The sequence below is a fragment of the Microtus oregoni genome, unplaced genomic scaffold (assembly GCF_018167655.1).
Source record: "Microtus oregoni isolate MIOR12 unplaced genomic scaffold, Mior012 000001F_ref0000356, whole genome shotgun sequence".
NCBI classification, from domain to species: Eukaryota; Metazoa; Chordata; class Mammalia; order Rodentia; family Cricetidae; genus Microtus; species Microtus oregoni.
In genome coordinates, this window is record NW_024543060.1 from 59,690,072 (window position 1) to 59,708,528 (window position 18,457).

The 18,457-nt window shown below is 36.2% G+C and overlaps 1 protein-coding gene across 4 annotated transcripts in view; it reads right to left on the bottom strand.

Moving 5' to 3' along the window:
* Positions 1-18,457, bottom strand: part of Usp15 (ubiquitin specific peptidase 15) — a 102,346-nt gene that overhangs the window by 74,431 nt on the left and 9,458 nt on the right. For 3 of the 4 annotated variants that reach the window (XR_005976521.1, XM_041677538.1, XM_041677531.1), the window contains exons 2-4: positions 12,779-12,906; positions 6,361-6,491; positions 308-434 (exon numbers count right to left, since the gene is read on the bottom strand). Coding sequence is in view for 2 of the 4 variants with exons in the window: in XM_041677538.1 (XP_041533472.1) it covers positions 308-434; positions 6,361-6,491; positions 12,779-12,906 (386 nt within the window). In the remaining 2 variants the exon portion in view is untranslated. Of the gene's footprint in view, positions 1-307; positions 435-6,360; positions 6,492-12,778; positions 12,907-18,457 lie in introns of those variants that run through there. The other variant, XM_041677543.1, reaches the window with a different exon arrangement.

Below are 18,457 nucleotides of genomic sequence, written 5' to 3' on the forward strand. Positions count from 1 at the left end.
CATTCTTGGCCAATTTTATTGGAACATGGTATAAAGTTCTACTTAAATTTATATTTTGTTGTTACAAACAAGGCATGCAATGTTCAAATGCTAATTTTAAAATTTGATTCTCTTAAATTAAAAATGATCAAACATTCAACTCATTTAATAAAAAAGTAAAAACAAGCTAGTCCACTATAAGCTAGGAGATATGCATGGAAGCTGAGACTGTACAGTGTTTATGAATCTACCTGTAAGCAGATTAGTACCACAGCAGACTACAACCAAGAACCACGACTACATCTCTAAAAACAGTGACGTGCATTACCTATTGTGTCAGCTTTGCTAAATCGCCGAGTGACAACATTGTTCATGTTCCCATTCTCACAGAGCTTCAGTTCTGTGAGATACACTTCCACTTTGCAGTGCTTTACAAACATACCCTGTTCTACCACCTAAAAAAAACAAAAACAAGTTAGCATGCATTCTCTCAATGTAGTTCTCATAGTAATACATATCTTTAACAGAGCCTCAGAAAAACTAGATATTCAATCAAATATAATAAGCTATTATAAACAATTTAAAACATTAACAGTCTAGAAAGGCATTCTACTAATTTGTTAAGATTTTGGTATGCCATAAACAATAAATTTACCTAAGTTAAATCAAAATGACTGTAAACCAATTTCCTATACATGATTTTCACATATAGCTACGAATAAAGATACAGGCAGATGTCTACCTTTTTAACAGTGTTCTGACACGGAAAACTTACAAAGCTTTATGTAATAGTATCTACAAGGTCTGTTATTACTATTTATGTTAAAACATGTCTTTTAAAATGACCACTCTGTCCCTGTAATAGATATATTTGTTTCACTCTCTAAAATGACTTAGTCTGATCTCTAAATGGGTACTTAATAAGTCTATGGAGCACACAAACAAAGAAAAGCTGTCAAGCATGCAAGAAATAAAATATAAGACAATAAAGTATTTTCTATTAGGTTCACCTTTGAAATAAGTATATTTCCTTTTGCTCTTCTAAAGGTTAACTGTAGGATTCCCGTCATGAACACTGTTTCTGAAAATAGTAACTGGCCTGATATGTGATACATTAGACACATACGGCAAAAGGGAGGCGCAAAGACGCACATGAACCAGCAGACTCACATCAAAGTCAACATGGGAACCACAAAACTCCTCTTTCACTTTCACGAAAAACTGTTTCAACTCAGGGTTTTTAAATAGTTTATCTTGAGTTTCTTAGATAATCCAACATAACTTTGCTTTTTCAGATATGTTCTCTTCATCATGTTCGTTGCAAATCTTTACAACAGTTTTATAGACCATATGTCTCACATTTTAATAACTTAACTCCCAGCGCAAAACTTTTAAGTTCTAACCAAGATGATTTAGCCCTCTTACAGAGTCGCACTGTTTAAGAATGTAACAATTTACTGAGTTTCTCTAAGATTTTCTCATAGCAATTTGATAATTTAAAAAAACTAGGAATCAAATATTCTTACCAACAGAAACCTTGGGACTGAGACTCATATCTGAGTAAAATCCTAAAATACTATAGACTGTAACTTTGTTTAGCTTCACTAAAGTCCACATTACAGTATTTCTCCACTAAAATGAAATTTCCTTTTCTTGACCTGAGAAACTGATTTTCGGTTTCATTTCTCCCACTTTTTGCATTTAGTTGTAAAGGTCCTCCTATGCAGAAATGCCAACAGTTTCACTATGTGACCTAAGCAGCTCCACCCCAAAACACTGAATAGTGAGATCATGCGTGCACACCAGCAGGAACCATGTGTCTTAACCACTTGTTTAAGTTGTATTTGATTGTCATTTAGTTTAAATTTTGATGGTTTCAAATGGTACTGTTGTAGATAGCTGGGGGAACAAGATCTCTTTGTTACTAATTTCTAGCTTAATTCCACTAGGAACTGGAAACACACAGGATACCTTCTCTCATTTGTCATTTCAGGAGTTTGTCTGATGACCCAGGATCTGATCAATTGCTCATTATCTTTATATACAGACAATAAGCAGTACAAGTGGATATTAGGCACCACTTTGGCAAATCACTAAATTCATTATACTTTTTTTTTTAAAATCTTTCAGTTTGTAGTAGAGAGATTTGCAAGAAAGATCATATTCCTCATAGTCTCCAAGGTCTTCCTACTCTTCCTCTAAGTCTTCATTGATACCCTCCTCAAACGGCAAATTCTCAGTCTGCTCAAGGCCTTTTAGGCTTTTTTTTTTTTTTGATACTCATATTTTCTGATCACTGAACAGCCAAAGCCACCATAGTCCCTGTTTGTTAATACTCCAGGTTCCTAAACTAGTTTGAACAGCCTACTGACACATGAGGAATTATCTTAAGGCTTCACTAACCGCAAAAATCTTAGATCATTTCTGAGGGCCAAAAATCTGTGGGCAGTTTAGCCAGGCAATCTGAGTTAAGATTTCTCAAGAAGTTTCTGTCGAGTTTTAGGTTATGGCTTCATAAGACTCAATTAGAACTCATTTTACTGGCTGGGGGCGGGGGGCGGCTTCCTGGAATACACAAATGTCCTTAACAGACACCTGGGATAAACACTGTATGATCTCCCATCTTAATCTTAAAATATGTCACACCAGGCGTAGAAGACACCAGTATTCCCCAACTAGGGGATCAGCGTCAGAAAATACACAGGAAGATAAAGAACTACTCCGTTTTGAAAAATCCTTCCCTTGGACATAGAATCCTTGACTGCCAATTATTCTTGTAGTGCTAAAAATAGTGCACTGCTTCCTGTCTTCCACTGTTTGCTAGGAAATCATTTCTTTGACTTACTCTTTTGTAGGACAATGTATCCTTTTGTCTAACAATATTGAGGAATATCATTTTGTCCTGTTAACTTTTGATTAGGTGTTTATATATTTCAGTCTGAGAAAGTGTTTTCTGACTCTGTAATTTGGTACTTTCTCAGTTTGGGAACTACTTCAGCTATTTCCTCTTCAGGTATTAGCCCTACCTGCCCTAAGATTCCAATGATAGGTACTTATAGTGACTAAACTTAGTCACTATACCAAGTACAACTTCACTTTTTAAAGATATTCTGTTCCTTGGTATAATTTCTATAATGCATATTTTCTAAAAATTCACTTTTCAGCTCTCTTTACCACTACACTCAAAAGTATATTGTTTATATTATAGTTTCAGAAGTGTCGGGATCTTATTTAATAGTTTTGTGCTACTTCCCAGTTATTTATTTTTTGAGCTTACTAAGTCTACTGTCACCATGAACTGTCCCTACAGTCTATGTCTACTGTCACCATGAACTGTCCCTACAGTCTATGTCTACTGTCACCATGAACTGTCCCTACAGTCTATGTCTACTGTCACCATGAACTGTCCCTACAGTCTATGTCTACTGTCGCTTTTCCAGTTTGGCTCACTTATTGCATCTCTTGCTTATTTCCTTGTTTTCTGGTTAGCTTGATTTTAAGGCAGAGTGCCTGACACTAACTTTAGTTGAAAAGTTTAAAAACTTAGTCCCCAAAACATAGTTACTTTTGTTTATGTATCATAGATTCTTTAATGTAACCAGAGATTAATACAATTCAGAGCTGGACACCAGACTCTACAAGAACAGTTACTGTGCTTCTTTCTCTCTATCTCAGGGTAGAGTAAAATGCAACTTCTTAGACCTACTGAATCAATTTGGAGGGAAAATGCATTGCTCTGTTTGTTTGTTTGTTTGTTTTTTGTTTTTTTGAGATAGGGTTTCTCTGTGTAACAATCCTAGCTGTCCTAGAACTAGCTCTTCTAGACCAGGCTGGCATCGAACTCACAGAGATCCTCCTGCCAAGTGCTGGGATGAAAGGTGTGTGCCAACACTGGGAAGATAAATTTCTATAAGAATTCCAGACAATTTTATGTATATTAAAGTTTAAAAAGTACATGTTGAAAGATTTGAATTCACCTTATTAAGAACAAATGTACAAACTTCTAACAGACTTTCCAAACTTTTCTTTGTGTGAACTTTCCATGATTCTTTCTTTTCACTTTCATTTCCTTAGTTTTCAAAAACCAAACTTCAATAAGTCCTTTAAAAAAGACTAAGAATTTTAAAAAGGCAATGCATTAGTTGATAGATCTAGTACCAATACTGAAACTTGTAGTGTACAATGTACTCCAGGCATAAGGAAAAGAATTTAATACACATATACACTTTTCTTTAAGAAGTGAGTTTTGGGCTGGAGAGATGGCTCAGTGGTTAAGAGCATTGCCTGCTCTTCCAAAGATCCTGAGTTCAATTCCCAGCAACCACATGGTGGCTCACAACCATCTGTAATAAGGTCTGGTGCCCTCTTCTGGCCTGTAGGCATACACAGACAGAATATTGTATACATAATAAATAAATATTTAAAAAAAAAAAGAAGTGAGTTTTGTCAAGGCCAAATGGATCAAAAAAAGACTTCGATATAAAACCAACCACACAGAACCTCACAGAAGAGAAAGTGGGAAGTACACTTGAACACATTGGCACAGGAGACCACTTCCTAAATAGAACCCCAGTAGCACGGACACTGAGAGAAACAATAAATGGGACCTCCTGAAACTGAGAAGCTTCTGTAAAGCAAAGGACATGGTCAACAAGACAAAACAGCAGCCTACAGAATGGAAAAAGATCTTCACCAACCCAACATCGAAAAGAGGACTCATCTCCAAAATATACAAAGAACTCAAGAAACTGGTCATCTAAAGAGCAAATAATCCACTAAAAAAATGGGGTACAAACCTAAACAGAGAACTCTCCACAGATGAAAGGAGAATGTCTCAAAGGGCTGAAAGACACTTAAGGAAGTGTTCAACATCCTTAGTCATCAGAGAAATGCAAATCAAAACAACTCTGAGATTCTATCTTACACCTGTAAGAATGGCCAAAATCAAAACCACTGATGACAACTTATGCTGGAGAGGTTGTGGGGAAAAGGATACACTTCTGCATTGCTGGTGGGAATGCAAGCTGGTACAGCTGCTTTTAAAAATCAATATGGCAATTTTCATACTGATCAGTATGGAATATTAGGAAACAACTTACCTCAAGACCTAACAAAACCACTTTTGGGTTGATACCCAAAAGACGCTCGCTCAATCATACCACAAAGACATGTGCTCAACTATGTTTATAGCAACATTATTTGTAATAGCCAGAACCTGGAAACAGCCTATATCCCCCTCAACCGAAGAATGGATAAAGAAAATGTGGTACATTTACATGATGGAGTACTACTAGTGGTAAAAACAATGACATCTTGAAATTTGCAGGCAAACGGATGGATCTAGAAAAAACTATATTGAATGAGGTAATCCAGACCCAGAAAGACAAATATATATTTATTCACAGTGATTTTTAGACATAAAGCAAAACAAACAAACAAACAAAAAAAACAGCCTACAGGCCACAACCTCAGACAACATAGATATCAGAGAGGACCCTAAGAGAGACATACATGAATCTACATAGGAAGGTGAAAAAGACAAGATCTCCTGAGTAAATTGAGAGCATGGGGGTCACTGAGGAGGGTAGGAGAGAGGAGAAGAAGGGAAGGGAGTGGAGAAAAAAATATAGTGCAATAAAAAACAATTTAAAAAAGTGAGTTTTGGGATATAAGAGAGGGTAACAATACACTATATATTCATTCATATAAAATTATAAAAATATTTTAAAGGAAAAACTGTTTTTAAAACAATGAGGTTTCTCTTTCAGTGCCATTTCATATTTAAAAGGCTATCCTTCAGCAAATCAGAGCACTCAATTCTCCAAGAATGACAAAACCAATGACCTATATTAACATTACACAAATCAGAATCAATCATTCAATAGATATATGAGGTCAGTTTATTTACCTTAAATCTGATATTCTACCAGAGTAACACCCACTTGAGTTCCAAAAAAGTTCATTTTTAATATTTCTAAAGTGTAACTGTAGAACTTTAAAAGACTGAAAAAAATTACATTTTCATTTTTAAAGTATTTTATGTTGTTAAAACATTTCTTCAACTTTTAGTTTAGTTTTTAAATTGGAAAGAAGCAGTGCACCATATAGAAAAGTGGTCCCTCCCTCTTTTTGTCCTCATGTCCTCAACTGTTAAATAAAGATACTAATTCTGTGTTAACCAGTCAATCATGAGTACTGTCCTTAGGAGATGAGAATGAAGCTAAGTTTCTATACTACGCTATCAGCTGTTAGTACCTAGTGCACAGGAATGTTTTCCTCACTTTTCTCCTACGGTAAGTTAAGAAGGCTTCCGAATACATTGAATTACCAACATGAGCTACTTAACAAAATATATTTATATTCCGTTATTCTCAAATATACCTTTCTTGCTATTGGCTCTTGGCCCTCCATCAATGTGTACCAGCTGACAAGTTTATTCCAGCCCTCGGTTGGCAGCAGTATGTAATCCAACTCATCAATAAGGTGCTCTTTAAGTGACTGGGCATCGCCATCTACAAAGGAAAAAATAAACTCAGTACAGAATAGGAAACAGCACACATCTCTAAATATACACTGTTACATACACTACAAACTAATGAAACTCATGAAGGTGATCTGAAGTATTTGCAATAATGAATTCTGGGTGGGAAAAAAAAAATGCCAAAAAGGTTCAAATCAATATTCTTCAAAATAAGCCACTGCCTGAAAAATCTTCAAAGTGCTATTAGTCAACCAGTAGTGTTAAAATGACATTATTTTTCTTAGGTTCCTAAAATATTAATACATTAATATTAGCTAAAACACTATCAGAAGAGGATCTTTTTTTTAATAATTTTTTTATAATTTATTTAACTTTATTTTATGTGGATTGGTGTGAAGATATCAGATTCCCAGAAACTGGAGTTACAGACAGTTGTTAGCTGCCATGTGGGTGTTGGGAATTGAACCCAGGTCCTCTGGAAGAACAGACAGTGCTCGTAATGGCTGAGCCATCTCTCCAGCCCCCCTCAGAAGAGAATCTTTAAATATTCTAAGTGTCAGTGATCCCTTACACAAGAGTGGGGGGATCAAAGACTAAGTAGAAAATTCATGAACAAATCGATAGTTCTTTTCTTTTTTGCGACAGGGTCTCATGATGAGGCCCAGGCTGGCCTAGAATTTGCAAACCTTCTGTCTTAGTCTCCCAAGTGTTAGTACAGGCATGTTACAAGCTGGTCAAATATCAATCTGTTACAGCACTAAACCAACAACACATCAAATGACTCAAATGTACATAAGCTTGAAACCTACGGAAAAGTATTTATTTTTATTTTTATTTTTTTATTTTGTAAAGCATCTATTTTATTCTGGAAGACCTACAATTGGGATTCAGCCCCAAATCTGAAATGGTGGTTTTATAGAAGTAATTTGAATTCTGATGTACTTTAAAAATGCCCAAGCTAAACTCAGAACTTCAGTTTAATCCAGGGCAGAGGCCTAGGAATAATTTCCTGAGTCAGGGCAATGTCACTGTCCCATTCTGAGACTCGTTTATTACTTGGTCCCTTGAGTTCCCAAAGTGCTTGAAAGAGAACTAGCTCCATGACTTACAGCTAACCTGAAGGAGGTTTTCATGACCTGAGTTGATGTCAATCATCAAAGGAAGGAACACTGTTCTCTGTGGTATTTCTATGAGAATGTACTATTCTATTCCTGCAGGAAAGAGGCTCAAGAAGGTAACAGAATTATTCTTTTAGAATTCACCTGTGAATGTCTGAACTTTGAGAAAGTAATGTTTTATATAGAAACAAAATTGGAAAGTTTGAATTTTACCTGATCTTCAATAGAAGAAGTAAAACGAGTACTACATGTAGCGAAAAATTACTACACTTATTGTATATGCATGGAATATTCACACATGTGTCAGGGTACACCTATAGAGGAAGGATAACAAAGGTGACAATTACCTTTACCAGCTGGGCCATCTTACCAGCCCTAATATTAACTTTAAACACAGGTTTTTAGACTGGTTGTAAAGTGTAAATTGTTTTCAGAAACTACAAAGATCAAGACAATTATATATACTAAGTAAGCAAAATATACTGTGGGCTATCACACAGCAGATAACTATGGCAAACACACTACTGTTAAGTTCTCTAGCCAACTAGTGTCTTTATTATAAGAATATAACAGAAGGGCTGGAGAGATGGCTCAGCTGTTAAGACCACTGACTGCTCTTCCAGAGGTCTTGAGTTCAATTCCCAACAACCACATGGTGGTTCACAACCATGAATAGTGGGATCTGATGCCCTCTGCTGGTATAAAGGTGTACATGCAGATTGAGCACTCAGACATAAAATAATTCTTAAAATATATGTATTCAGAGATAGTGAGTAACTTGCCCCAGGTAATCACATAAAATTAAGGGCAATAAAAACTTTTTTCTTTTTTTTTCTTTTTTTAAGAAAACCACGTTATTAGTTGGGTATGGTAGTGGTGCACACCTTTAACCCCAACACTGGGAAGGTGGAAATGAAGGCCATCAGCTACAGTGTGTTCTGTTCAAAGGGCAATCTGAGCTGGGCAGGAAGCAGAGAGGGAGAAATAAAATCCTTGGTATTTTATTCTAGGTTTTTTTTCCCGAGTAACATTAAGAAGTAGGTAGCTCCATTTTCATTAGTAAATAGACAGAGATGATAACTTGCTCAAGGTTCCATATACAAAAATCTGCAAAGACTGAATTCAAACATGAATATGTTTATTCTAACTCCCTGTGCTTTGCCATATAGTGCAATCTAGCCAGAAGAACACTTGGGAAAAATTTATAATCAAGGCATACATGTTATTTTTTACAATAATGGAGCTTATATAGTCTGATTATGTGACAGAACTCACATAATATTATAAATATTTATAATATTATTGTAAATAATATTATAATATAATTTACAATAAAATAAGTTTATCTTTGTGTGTGGAGAACACCTTCAAATTAAAGAGAAGGGATTTGGTTTTGATTTGTCACTTCTGTATCTAATGATGTAACTTCTAAACAATAAACTGTACCTACTTAAATCAAACAAACTGGTAAGTTTTTAAACAGAAGAGGAAATTTATTAGGCCAGTACACTTGCAGGGATTCCAACAGCTGTAATGGGCTAACAGCTAAAATCACATCCTTTTATAGGACAGAACATGCTGTAGTCACAGATTCTAAGTCTCGGTTGTGCATATTTATGAAGACAGTCCCTCTTGCACCTTGCATGATGAACTAGAATGTAGATTCGTTTCTATTTGCCCTTTGATGTTTAGTCTGTATGCTGGCCTCACATTTGTCAAGCATGGACTAGATAACAATCATGAGCTCGCTCTTTCAGGCCTTTCAAAAATGGCTGAACAGGAAAAATAGCTGAACAGTCCAAAGAGCATCTCTGGTCTGAATGTACAAATTAATTTCGTTCTAAGGATAGGTAGTAATAGAACCAGAAAATTCCACTTTTAGGTTCTTCATTATTGTGTAGGAGATAATTTCCTAGTATGATCCTCCTTGTTCAATACAAATATAACAAACACAGTCTCTGTTCTAGCTGCTAGGACTATTGTCAAGACTATCTTGTTTTTCCTTTCAGTTCACTAAATCTTCCATTCTGTTATTTTCCTCTCCAGCTCCTGGTTCTCTTCTGTTGTGGGGGCTTTCAGAGTCCTCAGGTGCTGGTGCTGTCGCAAAGAAAGCTGTGTCCCATGCCATGAGCTATATGGGCAAAGAGAGGTGGGTAAGTTCTCTCCTATCTACTAACTATGAAACTATCACTATTACCAAAATGATAATCCATCTATCACCCTAAAAGTTCCCCTGTGGCTCTCTACATGTAATCTCTCTGCCTGACTGGATTCTACTGTTATGATAATTATCACTTATGTTTTACAATTAATTTGCATTTCCTAGAATTTTATAAAAATATTACCTGCTTTTTGTTACTGTAACAAATTACATTTTCTATAAATGTACATAAAATAATATGCCCTCTTTCTGTTTGGTTTTAATTGTACTAGTCTTGATTTATAGATATTTTATCGATCAGCAACTTATTTGTTTTTTTAAGTGCTAAGTATGGTTTCATTTATATGAATATACTATCATTGCTTATTCATTCAGATGTTGACAGGTATTTGGGTTGCTGGCAAGTTTTTTCTTACAAATAACACTATGTGAATATTAATGTAGAACTTTTCTTATGGGTAAATGTTTTAATTTCTCCTAAGTAAATACCTAGCATACTGTGATTGGGTATTACGGCTAATAGATGTTCAACTTTAAATCTCTTTGCTCTCCATCCTTGTTAGCAGGTGTCAAGAGTGTTTTTTTATATTTTAATAAAGTTGTGCATACATAATGGCACCAGATTATGGTTCTGCACATCAAACTCCGGATTGCATGTATATAGATGCTTTACCACTATGCCACATCCCTGATCAACTGTCACTGTGATTTTCGTTTTCATTTTTTGGGGGCCTTTTAATTATGTAAGTATGTGTGTCTGTGCCATGAGGCACCCAATGCTCATGAAGCTGAAGTCATGTTGTGATCTGACAGTGCTGGTGCTGACAGCTGAACCTGGGTCTTTTGCAGGGGAAGCACAACCTTTCAAGTGCTGAGCCATCTCTCTAGCCTCTACCTCTTCATTTCTTTCATACTAATAAAGCTGAACATTTACAGCCATTCCTTTGCAAAACTATTTTCTTCTTTGGTATAGTAGTATGCACGTGAACAACTATATGGGCATATTTATGTGTAGGTAGTTACATGTGCATGTAGGTAGGAGGGTGTTGACTGGGTGTTCTTCCTTGGGAGCTGATTTTCAGAGAGGGTGTCCCACTAGTCTTGAGACTTACCTCGCAGACTAGACTGGCTGGCCAGCAGGCCGAGGTCTGTAGTTCCCAGTGCAGGAATTACGAGAGTACAACACCAAGTCTTGCTGTTTATATGTTCATTCCTGTGCAGTAAGAACTTTATTGTGGTACTTCCCTAACCCCTCTTTTAGTAAAGCAAAGATTTATTCAAAATTGTTTTACCTACTTTTTCACTGGGCTTAATGTTTTCTTAAAGATAGGTTTTACTCTTCTGTGGTAAAAGAAAAAAAACCTTTTATGATTTGAGACAGGTTTTATGACCCAGAATATGGTCCATTCAGGTAAATGTCGTCCATATACACCCATCAGCCTGACTAGAGATTATGAGTCTTTCAAATGTTTTCTATGATTGTGGCTTTTCTGTCCCTCACATGTAGATCATCAACTGCAAGGACTCATTTTATTCCTGTTTTTGTTTTGTGCAGGATCTATCAATTCTTCCTCTAATTTCTAATTTACACACCACACGTCAGAAACCTGGAGGCAGGCTACACTCCACCTGTTCCTTCTGCGGAAAACACCATGGTCTAAGCCTTTCTTCACATACAGGTGCAGCAAGTCACAGCCTCTTTTATTTCAAATTCCCTATCCAACTACGCTGGCCCTGGGAATACCCCAGTGAGATACGGTAGAAACCCGCCCTTCACACAGGCACATGGAAATGGGCTTCCTCTGCTCCTCTACTGTGGGAACAACCATCCAGTTCAGCAGTACCGCCTAATACTGCAGAGCTGTCACAACTAAATCAAGGTCCTTACTCATTTTCCTTCCTTCTTCACTTCTAGGCACCCAAAGCATGCCGGTTCAGACACATAGGAGCCGAGAAAGCCCAGTCCTCCAGCTGTTGCCAACAAGTCAGGATGCTAGGCTGGGAGCTGCCTCACTCCTCACCAGCCTTTCTGGCAGAAAAGTCTCAGATTTTTACTACTCTTAATCTCACAAAGCAGTTTTATTAAAGCAGTCAACATGTATTTTCCTATTAACAGGTCCCAGACATCAGAACTAGTGTGTTCCATTCAGGGCTTCATGTGAAGTAAAACACCGGCAACTTGGCCATGTGTGGTGTTAATAACCACACTGAAACCTGGGAACTTAAATACACTCTCTTTATTGTCTTTTGCTTAAATGGAGACATTTCATGGTTATATAATCTTTCTGAAAAATAATTTAAACATATATTATTGTGGTTGTCGTCATGTGTAAATACAGTGTGGATCATGTATAAAGTTTTGAGACTAACACTGTGGAGTCGATTATCTCTTTCTACTTTTATGTGGGTTCTTGGATCAAACTAGAAACGATGCACTAAGTCCTTGTCAGGGTTTAGTTATTTCGAGTCTATGAATCTAGTCCCTCTGACCCCATCTTAGGTGGGAGCGCTGGCACTTACAAATTATTTTGAGGTAGAGAAGCGCTGGCAAGTAGTCAGGGTTGTAGGGCAGTGCAGAAAGTCAAGAACGTAAACAAATACTGGTAATAACTAATTTTGAAAATATATCCCACGACCGTTAGGAAACAATGTGCTACAGCAGTTCCCCAAACCGTAAAATAGTGCTTTATAATTTACATTCTTCATTTCAACCTTTAAATCCTAAATCACGAGCACATTATAAATGACAAAAGAAAAATATGTCCTATACGTAACAAATAATTACAGAATGATCTGCAACAAGCATCTTTTCCTTTTGCTTTTATGACAGAATCTCCTTATGTATCCAAGGCAGACTTAACATGGTGATTCTCCTGCTCTCGCCAGCTGTTCAGGGCTAGAGAGGTGTGCTGCCCACCAACCACACTTGCAATGAATGTCTATCTGTCCATGTATTACATTAACATTTCCCATGTTACACCCACAGATACCCATTCATTAAGTTTAACACATTTACAACTTGACTGAAGAAAATAATACCTTTGAGTAGTCCAGAGTTATCAATGGGTCCAGGATAGACATTTTGATCTCCCATCTGGTATTTATCCCAACTGTCAAAGCCAACATATTTCTTCCACTGTTTGAACCAGCGACTATCTACTAAGTACCTACAAAGAGAAAGAAAATGGTTAATTAAAACACCTGGAAACATAAGAATAGGAACAGATCACTCTACTTTTGTTATTTCATTTTTTTCCCCCGAGACAGGGTTTCTCTGTAGCTTTGGAGCCTGTCCTGAAACTAGCTCTTGTAGACCAGGCTGGCCTCGAACTCACAGAGATTCGCCTGCCTCTGCCTCCCGAGTGCTGGGATTAAAGGCGTGCGCCACCACTGCCTGGCTGTTATTTCATTTTGTATTAAGAATGTCTCCAGGGGGCTGGAGAGATGGCTCAGTGGTTAAGAGCATTGCCTGCTCTTCCAAAGGTTCTGAGTTCAATTCCCAGCAACCACAAGAAATGAGGTCTGGTGCCCTCTTCTGGCCTGCAGACATACACACAGACAGAATATTGTATACATAATAAATATTTAAAAAAAAAAAGAATGTCTCCAAAGGATCACTGAGAACAAGAACAGTTTGAAATTACAGCCACACTGTCACCTGGAAGAAAAGAGTTCATTTGTAAAAAAGATTTTCATTGTTAAATAAGAAGTTATTACTTGAGACAAGTACTGACATAAAAATAGGAAAACAATCCCCGCAGCAATTTACAAAAGCATTCAAATGAGAAAAACTCAAGAAAACCCTAGTTAGTCAAACAAAACTAAAAAATAAATAATAAAAATAAAAAAATATAAAAATTTAAGGTACACTGTGGTAAGAAAGAAGTATATAAATGGTTCTACTAGAAACCTACAAATTTGTTTATATCTTATATTCTTTAATGTTTTTTGAAAGAAAGGACAGTCTATTATTAAGGGTTTAAAAGTTGATAACAGGAGTTTATTGCCAACGTTTTCAACACTACACTTGGCACGACTTCACACAACAGTGTTCTAAAGTCTCTGGGACATCACTCTAACCACAGCGGCTCCGGAGACACAGGGTAATTACTGTGTATAATGCACACTTTCAGGGATCACCATCCTAACATTTTTGAGCTTACCACATACATCACCAGAGAAATAAAAACCCACAGTTCTGTCTGAAAATAGCTAACGCAAAGGCACCAACCTAACAAATGCTTCTAATTCTTAGAGAATATTCATGAGCACTTTCCTTCCTAAGGGGATCTAAAGAATCCTGCAGTGCCCCAATCCCACTGCCGGTTATGCAACGCAAAGCTCTCACACTGCACAAGGTTTTGAGGTAGTAATTCTTAAGTAAACCCATTTTCCTTGATTAAAAACCATAAAATATATTTTGGCCACATTTTTCCATTGAAAATATGATCCTCTGTCTCGAAAAACCAAAAAAAAAAAAAAAGAAAATATGATCCTCCCCACCTAAATTCATTTTTAAAAGCCAATAAATACACAAAAAAGTCACTCAGTGAATTTTGGACTTCTCCTCCTTTGCAATTTAAGATTCTAAAACATGTGACTTGCTTTCTCTGTAGATACATGTCACACTAAGAGACATTTTCCCTATTTCACTCATTTATGCATTTATCATTGTCCCAATTCAATAGTGTTTTAATTACTTCAATTGTGAGACTGTTTAGAACATATCCTTCAGCTTATTGTTCTAACTGTTTCAATTGCATGTGGTCATTTGTGTTTTCAAAAGAATTTTAAATAATCTTATCAGGTTTCACAAAAAAAATGAAGATTATGATTGGAATTGCACTGAACTTAATAGAATAATTTGGGGGAACTGTGGCTTTAAATTATGATTCACAGGGATAGAATTTTTCTCAATTACTCAGGTACTATTTAATATCTTTTAAATAAATGTTAACAAAACATTTTCATTATTAAATAAGTAGTTACTACTTAAGGTCATGTACTGATATTAAAAAAATAAAATAATCCCTGAAGCACTTTATTAAAAAAATTCAAATGATACAAATTCAAGAAAACCCCTGTCAATGAAGCAAAACCTGGAAAAACTCAGTCACAGGGATTTCAGTTTCTCTACAAACATTTTACTTCTCTGCCAGGCACGGTGGCTCATGTTTCCACTCCCAGCATCCAGGAGACTCAAGCAGGAAGACTAGGTCTCCTGCCTACTAGGACGGTTGTCACTCAAAGACTAGGAGGATGCAGAGAAAGTGCAACTCTTGAGTTTTCGATAGGAATGCAAAATAGTGTTATTGTGGGAAACAAAATAATAAAAAAAATAGAGTAACTATATATGATTCAGCCACCCCTTCCTGACATATATAATATCAAGATGTTGAAAACACATATGCATTTCCATGTTCACTGCAGCATTAGTTTAAGACATAGAAAACAAGTTAAATGTCCACAGACAGACGAGCTGATATAGAAAATGTGGAACATACACACAAAACACTATTCAGCTTCCAATGGGAAGGAATTCCTGCTATATGTACTAACACAAACCAGGAGGGCTGAGCTAGATGAAAAAAAACCAGTTTCAACTGACATGAGGTGTGTAAAATACTCACAGTAAAGGGAGCAGATATAGATGTCGTACCTATCCAGTCTCAGTTATGCAGGAGGGCTGAGTTCAGAGTTGTGTGCTCTTAGCATGAGATAATTAAGTGGGAGACATACACTGCCACGCCTGACCGCCTGAGTTCCACTCCTAACACACACACACGGTGTAAGAAGAGAAGCTGTCCTCTGACGGAAGTGGAACATGAGTGCTGTGGGGATGCCCACATGCTACTCCAAGTGAATATGAATGCAACATATGCATCTTAAAAAGTCCTTATCACCATATAAAATTAAATTGAATACAATACAAACTGCATTGTACACTTAAGTAGTATTTTATATAAAACCAGGCAGAATGAGGGTGAGGCAAGGGAAATACCTTTGGACCTGGAAAATGAGTGGCTCTTAAATCTGGTGTTCTAGAGGTAAGAGACATGTAAACAGAGAAAACTACTTGCCTGTACTTAGTCTACAGAAATGTACAAGTACACACGGTTCAAACATCTATCTTAATTTACTATGTGTTATAAACCATATACTTCTCACCTGCTATTAAAATCTCCTGGTACATTCTGGGAAATCCACCTAGCACCAATTTATAGTAACCCACAAGTTGTAATACTTCTCAATTCCACCATAAGCAAATCTCATCTTTCACAATAAAATTTCATACTTATTTTGGCATTTATATATTTACTTAACATTAAAATTGTGGTACCACTTTTACAAGGCTTATAAGTATCACTAACAGAGTTTTGAGTGTTGTATATGTCTTATAATTTAAATTTTTTTATTATTTAATGTGTATGGGTAGTTTGCCTTCATTCATGTCTGTGTAACACACGCATGCAGGGCCTAAGGAGGATACCAGATCTACTGGAACTGAGTTACACATGTTTGTGAGATGCTATGTGGTTCCTGGGAATCAAACCTGAGTCCTCTGGAAGAGCAGCTGGTGCTCTGAACTGCGGCATCATTTCTCCAGCCCCATCCCTGGTCATTTTAACTGGGATCTTTTGCATAGCAATGTGGTTTATACAAACACAATCTGTGTTACAGCAGAGCTGGTATAAAAATTATAGATGGTTGAAGAATAAATGTGAGGGTCTGGGAATACAACTAAGTCTTAGAATCCCTGCCTGGTAAGTCTTTGAGTTTACCATTGTGCGCGCGCGCGGGCACACACACACACACACACACACACACACACAAATACAAGCAGGGGAGAAAGAGACACACGTACCAATGGACACGTGGAGCGCGTTAAGGTCAGAGAACAACTTTCAGGGGTTGATTTCCCCCCTTTCCTATGGGATACAGGAATGGAACTCAGGACATCAAGCTTGAGAAGCAAGTGCTTTTATATGCTAAGCCATCTTGCAGGCCTGGAACTTTTTGTTTAACAAAGACACCACCAAATAAAGGGATCAGCTATAGACCAGGGAAGATATTTATACTGCATTTAGCCAACAAAAGTTCAGGTTATATTAAAAAAGACTAAGTGAAAAAAGGGAAAGAAAAATAGGTAGTATCTAGAACAGGAAATTGAAATGGTCTCTACACTCCATAAGACAGATACTCAACATGGTAAGAGGGGAATTAACATCACAAAGAAACTCTTGATCATTTCACTGAAACTGAACAAACGAGCAAATATATACAGATGCCAATATTAAACATGAAGACCATGTATAGTAAATTAAGAATTTTTATGCTGCTAGAAGGAGCATGCAGGAATAAGCAATAACCCTAACTTCAAAAATAACTTGACAATATCTATTAAAGATGAAGATGTATCATACAATTATACAGGGAGACTGTTAAATTCTACCCTACAAAGACTCTTGGCTCGTATCTACAAGAATAAACTAAGAAGAATATTAATGGCAATTTAACATGATGAAAATTGGGGAAAATCAAGATATATACCATTCATATGGAAATATTACACAAAAATCTAAACAAAACTACAAGTACATGTAATAAGATGAATAAATCTCAATATTACAATGTTATATGAAAAAGGGCACAAAAGGATACTTTCTCTATGACATATAAGGCAATGTATATATGCACACACAGTATAATCATAAGAAAATTTAAGACATGCTACAGATCCTGTTATACAGATTCATGGATATGGAGTAAAGTATGAAGGGAATTACAAAGCTTCACATACAGTGTCTTTACAGTTTTTTTTCTTCTTTTCATATAACTGAAAGGGAAATTAAACATTTTCTAGGGTTAACTAGGCTTCACTGAATTAGGTTATAATTTTTGTTTATTATTATTTTATAGTAATTTTATAATAGCTTATTATTATATATTTACTTGTTATAGAATGACTGTATGTGAAGAGAAACAGGATTTTTAAAAATAAGATTATACTTTTAAGTAATTCAGCAAGAATCTTTACCTGAAAGTTGTTACCATAAATATATACAAATCAAAAATACTAAATAAACATCGTCCACTGCTCTAGTTTCCTAATCTTCCTCCTGGGGCATTCCCGTATCTCTGTTTACCTGTGTTATACCTGGGACTACTGCTAAATCACTTATTGGGCCCTATAAAGCTTTTTAAAATTTGCTTCTGAATATGTATAAAAAATGCTTAAAAATGGAATTCTCCAGTTTTACCTCTTCATACTCCCACAAAAACAAACCTGAGGGTTTTGTTGTTATTGTTGTTGTTACTATAACATCATTGTAATTAAAACTGACTACACTCCAGAGTCACTGAAAATTACTGTCCAGACCACAACACGATACTTTCTTGGGGCTGGCAAAATATTTAGCAACATAGAACTTGTGTGTATGGCAGTCAGATGACTACAAGCAGGAGTCCTGAGTGTCAAATTTAGGTCATTTTTAATACTCTTAATAGCAAAACTTGTTTTTTTTAACTAATGGAGCATTTCAGATGTATCTGACACAGCCAACAAGCTCTGTGGGCGTGTGACCAAGTGTGCATGCAGAGTATCTGGTCCTTTATTAAATCAAGTATTTTGTTTCTAGAACTCAGACTTCCAGTGTTTTAGTAAAAACTAAAGACAACTATGACGCAGTTTTAAAGTAAACCAATGGCCCAGTTTAC